At 52.8% G+C, this 7,784-nt stretch overlaps 1 protein-coding gene across 1 annotated transcript in view; it reads left to right on the top strand.

Annotated features, from left to right (window-relative positions):
• Positions 1–7,784, top strand: part of PRKACA (protein kinase cAMP-activated catalytic subunit alpha) — a 12,473-nt gene that overhangs the window by 339 nt on the left and 4,350 nt on the right. Inside the window, exons 2-5 of the mRNA XM_006918760.3 lie at positions 3,826–3,887; positions 4,317–4,445; positions 5,903–6,001; positions 6,945–7,027. Coding sequence (XP_006918822.1) covers positions 3,826–3,887; positions 4,317–4,445; positions 5,903–6,001; positions 6,945–7,027 — 373 coding nt within the window. The remainder of the gene's footprint in view (positions 1–3,825; positions 3,888–4,316; positions 4,446–5,902; positions 6,002–6,944; positions 7,028–7,784) is intronic.

Here is a 7,784-nt window from a genome sequence, read left to right as displayed (position 1 = left end):
AGTGTTGATCCAATTCAGTGATGGGGTCCAGGTCAGATGGTCCAACACATAATGGGAATCCATCAGACTGGAGAGTGTTCCAGCCCAGTACTGGGGTCCAGCTCAGACTGGGGGATCTCCTAGTCCAGAACAGGGGTTCAATTTAGAATGGGGATTGGTCTGGTGCAGTGTTGGGGTCCAGTTCAAACTGGAGGATGTTCCAGCAGAGCAAAGAATCCAAGCCAGGCTGGATGAATCAGCCAGCCTGGGGTACGGGGTCTAGCCCAGGCTGGGTATCTCTGCCCTAGAATTCTTGGGACGACCAAGTTTCAGAGGGCAGAGGTACTGAGATTGTTGTCTAGGGAGGGATTTGAGGCTGGGCTCCTGCCTCCTGCCACGGCCCTGGCTTTTCAAGGAGTTCTGGGTTCTCTCTGTGAGTCCAAATCGAATTTGGACCAGAGTGGAGCCTGGCACTCCCCCTGTGGAATATATGGGCAGGGCTGCAGATTTCACAAGCCAGCAGCTGGCTGGGTTTCCCTTCTTTGCCACTTCCTGTTGTCAGAAGGGCCACTGGTGCCGGGCACTGTGGGAGAAGCTGCTACTGACCCTCCACTTCTTTTGGGATCTAGAAAGAAGGAGGAAGATGGTCAAGGCAGCTCCCCCTTCCCCCACCCCTGGGTTTAGCTTTTCGTTTCCGGTTTGGACTTTCATGGCCGAGAGCAGAGCCAAGCACAGGGCAAGGTTTGACAGAGGCCAAGGACATCCCAGGATGCCGTTCCCCTCTCTGCCCCCGCATAGGAGCAAGAGAAAGCCAGATGTACCCATTTCTCTCTTGTGGTAGCAGGAATCTGGGGCTTCTGGTTCAAAGTAGACTCAAGGGAGGAGATAGGGTGGCTTTCAATTCCCCCCACCCTTGCCTTTCTCTCCAGCTGCTCTTTCTGCTAATTAATGGAGCTCTGGGGCCTCTTTAGCCCCCAGGGAGTCCCTGGCTGCTGCTTGGGCCTAAGCCTTAACTCCTTCCCCTCTGCCTAGTGGGCACTGCCCAGGACACATCGAGTACCATCCTTTGGGTAGTCCAGCACCCACTGGGGAAGTCAGAGCCTGGTATTCTGGGAGCAGTGAAGTCCCTGGAATGGGAAGTTAGTTTTAGCACCCTGCCCCCTAGACAAGCAGGCCAGCCAGGAGGGACACCCTCAGGATAATCTTCCCACCACCTCCTGCCAAGGAGAGCCTTTGCAAACCTTGGCCAGCCAGGATTAGGTACCTTTAAATGCTTCCCTGGCAACCAGCTCCTCCTCCAGGGTCCCCCGAGGCCCTCCCGAGGAAGCCAGCTCAGAGGCTCTGCATATTCCTGGTTCTCCTGCAAAGGGAAGGTTCCAGGGAGAGCCCAAGGTAGCCTGGCATGGATCTGGGGTCAGGCAGTGGCCAGGGTGGGGACTCGGAGACTACCTTCCAGCTGTGGCTTCAGCTGCTTCTCTGGGCCCACCTGACTGTCCGTTTCCTGAGCTACCTGCGCCACGCCCTCTGGGCACCTAAGCCACAGCCAGCACCCTGAGCCTCCCCAGCCAGGGGCAGATGGGCCTCAGATCACCCCATCCCACTCCATCCCCTATTGCACCCTCTGCTGGAAGAGGCAGGAAGCAGAGGTGAGTATGGGGGCTCCTGGCTGGGGTCCCCCATCATTATCCCTCTCTCTGCCTGTTCCTCTTGGCACCACCCATCCCCTGCGCCCTATCCCCAAATCTGGCAAACCAATGGCACCAGAGGGGATGTAACCTTAGCCCTTCTACTGTGGTAAGACCAAGGCACCCTGTAGAGCCTCTCAGCGGGGTACCCGCAGATAGCCAGAGAGACGCAAAGGCTTACTGAGTAGGGAAAAGCAGGACATGGCAGTTCTCAAGGATGGCTGAGAGCAAAAGGGGAAGCAGGACCAGTCATTCTGGATTCCTCACAAGCCTAGTCCTCCCTGTCTCCCTGAGTGGGTGAAAGTAGAGTCCCAAGAGGGTACCCTCCGTCTCACCTTCACCCAGAATTCAGTGTATACATTTGCAGGTGTCCAAGGAAAGTGGTATGTATCAGAAAAGATTCTGCTACTGAAAGCATTGGATGTGGTGCTGTCCCCAGACTCAGAGAGTCCTCTCAGACAGTTGGTGGCCAAGCCAGACACCAGCCTAGGACTCCTGGCCATTCCTTGACTCCCCATTTTCTGCCTGGTCACTCTCTGGAGGGCTTTCCTGATCAGCGGTCTCTCTTACATTTGCCACTCTTGTAGCCTCATGGAAGGCTCTTTTGTCCGAACGCTGAGGGAAATCCTTGGGGTCAGTGGGGAAGTAATGACTATCCAAAAGCCATGTGGAACTCCTGCTACTGCATATGAGCGGGACAGGCAGATGACAGGCAAGGTCAAAGTACAAGTGTACAGGACCTCTCTGAGTAGCAGCCATCCAGGAACATCAGGGGGTCCAGGACAGCTCTGTCTGTGGGCCACCCTAGTGCACTGTGACCCATCAGGAGTGAAGCAGTTAATCTTGTGAGCAGTGAGGTCCGTCCGGCAGGCACCCTCAGGCTTGGTCAGTCTTCTCTTATGTGCAATAAGAGTAATAGCAGCTCCAAGCCATCAGGGTAGGAATTAAGCATAGAAAGCATTTGTCACAGGGCTGGCACACAGGCAGGGTCCCTGAACAACAGTGCCTGGCCCCGGGGGATGGTGATAAGGACAGGTCCACAATATACAAATCTATCAGGCCACACATTTAAGATTTGAGCACTCAACGCACCTCCTATATTTTATATCTCCATTTTTAAAATACTTGAAAGCAAAATTAATAGCTGACAGTTACACGGCACTAACTTCATGCAGGCCACTTGTCGAACCCCTTTTGCCAAGATTAACTCATTCAGTCCTCACAACCACCCTGCCAGGTCATTACTTCTATCATCCCCATTTTATAGATGAGGAAAACTGAGACCCAGAAAAGTGAATTCAGTTGCCTAAGGTCTCACACCTTATCAAGGACCTGGCTAGGATCTGAGCTTGGTCTCAGTCCCAGAGCCCTGGCCCGTAACTGCTTTGCGGGACTGTCTCTGGGCACTGGGGAGAATGACTCTTTTCAAGCCTCAGTTTCCTAGGATGTTAAATGGGGAGAATGGATAAAAGGAAGGTTGGCCAGTGAACTGAATGAACAGGCCCAGGGTCTGCCCACCAGGAAGTCCTCAGTAGTAGCTGGATGGTGATATTCTCCTTGGGGTACTGAGGGGCTCCTGGGGTACGGGCATCAGGTGAGGACTCCTTTGAACCAGCTCTGGAGCCAGGGCCCCTGGATTGGCAAAGGCAGGAACAGAGCCACGTGGGGGCCAAGGCAACAGCTGAGCCCCCCAAGGGCGCCTGCTACATGAGCCCCAGAGGCCTCCACCCTGGCCTGGCCTCCCCAGAGAAGGGGCCTGAGGAACAGCCAAATCCTGAGGCTATAAATACCTCAGCTGGCGTCGTCCCTGGCCGTGGAATGTCAGTCAGAACTGGGGCGAGTGGGGGTGGGCTGGCCTGGGTGCTGCCCTCTGTCCCCCTGAGAGTGACCCCCAAGTCACCCTGCACCCCATTTTGGAGAGAGCAGAGACTGGATCCCACCTCTCTATAGAAAAAGGGGCCCAGTCTGCAGCCCAGATCAAGGCCCCCCAAGCTGCCCTCGGACTCAGCCAGAGCCCCCAAAGGCCCTGGGAAGAAAGGTCAGGCTCTGGGTTGAGATAGTTGCACCTCACTTTCTACACATGGGCATCTCCCCAGTAATACTCTGGGCCCACCCAAATGAGACAGGGTCTCCATCTAACTCTCCCCTCTCTTTCTTCCAGTGAAAGAGTTCTTAGCCAAAGCCAAAGAAGATTTTCTTAAAAAATGGGAAAATCCTGCTCAGGTAAGCCCCAGCAGGTGCAGAGCCCTGGGAGGGGTGAGCTGATGGCCCCCAGTCTCCCAGCCGCATCCCTATGACATGGCTAGGATTTTAGGGCCCTGTGGAGAGTGCCTAGATGCCCTGGGCTAAGGCACCCTGATCACCCACTGCCGGGCTTCCCCACCCTACCACCCCCTTCCAACTGGTGGTCCCTGCCCCCTACACAGGTACCAGCACCTCCTGGGCTCCGGGCCAGGGCAAGATCTGGCCCCTGCCATCCACCTCAAGGATTGTGCCCTCCACCATCTTGTTTTTCCACCCCCTGTCCTCACCCTATTACTCCCCCTGCACCCCAGGGTCCCCTCTGCTGGTGGAAAAGGGGATGCCCCAGACTCCATCCCAGCAGGCCCCAGGGTAGGGGGTCCCTGAACCTCTCAACCCCTCTGCTCACAGAATACAGCCCATTTGGATCAGTTTGAACGAATCAAGACCCTCGGCACAGGCTCCTTCGGGCGGGTGATGCTAGTAAAACACAAGGAGACCGGGAGCCACTTCGCCATGAAGATCCTGGACAAACAGAAGGTGAGCTCGGCTCTGCCTGGCGGCCCAGTGCCACCTGCTGCTCTTCTTGCCCATCTACTCACCAACTACTTCCTGAGCTCCCATCATGTGGCAGACTTGAGGGCCAGAAGGGCATCATGCTGCTTTCATGAGCTTTCTCTCCAGGCCAGCCACCAAGGGGAATCCAGGCACTGGGCACAGAGTCAGACACCTATCCTACATTAAGAAAGCCGGAGGTCTTCCTGGGAGAGGTAGTGTTTACACAGGTCTGCTTACTCCATAAATATTTGACACCCTACTAATGCTGGGCACTGCTCTAGAGCAATGCTGTCCAGTAGAAATGTCACACAAGCCATGTATGATTTTAAATTTTCTAGATGCCCCATTCAAAAAGAAGCAGGTGGAATGCATTTTAACATTATGTTATAATTAAGCCAGTATATCTTCAATATTATCATTTCAATACACATTTAACCAACGTAAAAGATCGTTAATGAGACATTGTATATTCTTTTTTCCCATACCAAGTCTTTGAAATCCAGCTTACATTTTATACTTACGTCTGCATTCTGATGTTAAATTTTTACTCTAAAGACAAGAAAGAGGAGTTGAAAGAGCAGGTTTGCATAGCCCATGTTGTTCCAGATAGGCTCTAAAGTTATCCAGTAACTGGATAACTTTCACTTTTCACTTTAGATATTTAAAATTTTAAATTCGATTCCCCAATCAACCAGCCATGTTTCAAGTGCTCAGCAGCCATATATGGCTAGTGTGGATGGTACTGGGTAGTGTAGGTATAGACCCAAAGGATACAGCCGTGAGCAAAGTGAAAAAGGCCCCAGCCTTTTCTGAACACGGGTTCAGAGCTGACGGAGGGGCCAAGCTGCCTGCCTGAGACACACCAACCAGCCATTGACTAGCTGCCTGTGACTGTGGGCAAGTCACTTCCCTTCTCCAGGCTCCAAACTGGCATGCTCAGTGCATACTTCTCAAGGCTTCTATTACTACGCTCAGGGTGCCTGCTGGGGACAGCTGAGGGCTGAGGAGGAATTAGCCCAGGGTTCAGATGGGTGTTTGGGGGCGCTCTAGATGCAGAGAAGGTATTTGTAAGCCCTCCGCTTCTTGGCATTACTCCCGCTTGTGTTTTCATTTTTAGCTCTACTGCTTCTTCTTCCAGGAAACCTTCTCTAACTACTCCTGCCCCCCAGACTTTGCCAGGCACCTCATCTGGCCACCCACAGAGCTTCTCCCACCAAGGCTCTGACCCCTCTGGGCTGAGAGGCCTGGTGACATGTATTTTGCCCTGCACCACACATGCAGGCAGGCAGCCTCAGCCTTCTGTTTTGCCTCAGCTCCACAGGTCCCAGATACTCATAGGAACCAGCTCAGCCCTGGCACCCCTACTTCAGCGGTGGGGGGGGGGGTGAGAGAGCCCTCTCACATCCCCCCCTCCTCTCCACCCACCTCCCGGCCCACAGGTGGTAAAGCTGAAACAGATCGAGCACACCCTGAACGAGAAGCGCATCCTGCAGGCAGTCAACTTTCCGTTCCTCGTTAGACTCGAGTTCTCCTTCAAGGTGGGGGCCCAGCCGTCGGGGAATAGAGGGGGCAGAGAAGGAAACCACACCTGGGGGCCAAGGACAGCCAGTGGCTGCCCTGGGAGGCCCACCCACTGATGGTGTTGGTTGTTGGCGGGGGCGGGTATCAGTCTGGAACTCTTAATACACCCAAGTTCAACTCCTGAGTCTAAGCTGATAATCTTGGGCAGGTGAGACACTCAACCTGGATGACATCCCTCAAAATCACTGCTCCATTTATAAGAACCTGACACATGGCCTGGGTTTAAATCCAAGCTCTGCACCACCTGCCTCTGTGATGCTTCACTGCCCTGAGGCTCATTTTCCTCATCTGTAAAATGGGGATCATAACAGTCTCCACCTGGTGGGGTTGCCATGACAGTTCCGAGCACATTATGAGCACCCTATGTGAGAGATTTTTGGGTGCTGTCCTAAGCTGAGACTTTGAAAGTCAGGGCCTGCCACCAAGGCTGTCACAAGGGCCCACACTTGATATCATGCTCTACTACTGCTGTCTTGAAATTTGTAATCACTTTTTTTAGCAAAGGGCCTCACATTTTTATGTTGGGGGGCCCCCATAAATTCTGTAGCCTATCCTGGTCCTATTTTACAGATGAGAAAACTGTGGCCCAAGAGCCTTGCTCAGGACAGTCACAGACATGAGCTGCTATGGAGTCTCTTCTGCAGCCCAGGCACCTCTAGCCAGCCCTCCCTTTCACCCCCATAAGCAGAGCGATGGCTCTCCCTTCTCCCTCATGAGCAAAAGCAAATGAGACAGGTAGTTCAGTGAACACAGCACCTGGTCCTTGGCACATGCTTTATACAGGAGCCTACGTTGGTATGTTCACCATATTTCTGATACCTTCTGGGTGAGGCCTCCAGGCCTTCGGTTGGGGCCCAGGGCTTAGGGAACAGGGCCCTGATCAGCTGCTGCTCCCCACAGGACAACTCAAATTTATACATGATCATGGAGTATGTGCCTGGCGGGGAAATGTTCTCACACCTGCGGCGGATCGGAAGGTTCAGGTGAGTGGACCACACCCAGCCACACCGGGCCTGGGGGTGTCCACAGGCGGCGTCACACAGCCAAGCCATCTGGGGAAGTGGAGGTGGCCTCTCCAGGTCCCTGTGGGTTCTCGTTCTCCCTGAGGTGAGGAATCTGCTATGTTTCAACCACCACAAAACAAAACAAACATGGTGACTTAGGTGTTGCCATTTAAGTTGGCGATTTTATGCAGCTTTTAAATTTATGCTATTGTTTTATTTTGTTTATTCACATAGCTATGCACTTTACATACAATAAAATGCACAGGTCTTCAATGTTCTGTTCCATGAGTTTTGACAGTTGCATACATTTGTGTAACCACCACCCAAAACACCATATTGAGCATTTCATCACCCCAGAAAATTCCCACGAATGCCTTACTTGGCAGATCACTGCCCCGACAAAGGCAATTGTTCCTTCTGGCTTCAAACACCATAGAATGTGTTTGGTCTGGGTTTGACTTGATATAAATGGCATCACACAGTTCATATTTTTTTTGTCCCTTTCTTCTTTCACTTCACATAATCATTTTGAGATCGAGCCACAGTTTTGAGCATATTCATCATTTGTCCTGGTGGCAGTGTTGGGTAGGATTGCATTGTGTGAATCTGTCACAATCTGTGACGCCATTTCTGTTGATGGACATCTGGGCTCTTTCCAGTTTGGAGCTCTATATGAATAAGGCTGCTCTTATGCATTTTGGATAGCTGGGCTGGAGGCAGCTCTGTAGGCCCACCT

Source organism: Pteropus alecto, unplaced genomic scaffold (genome assembly GCF_000325575.1).
Source record: "Pteropus alecto unplaced genomic scaffold, ASM32557v1 scaffold388, whole genome shotgun sequence".
Classification (NCBI taxonomy): domain Eukaryota; kingdom Metazoa; phylum Chordata; class Mammalia; order Chiroptera; family Pteropodidae; genus Pteropus; species Pteropus alecto.
This window is presented reverse-complemented; position numbering and strand designations above follow the sequence as displayed.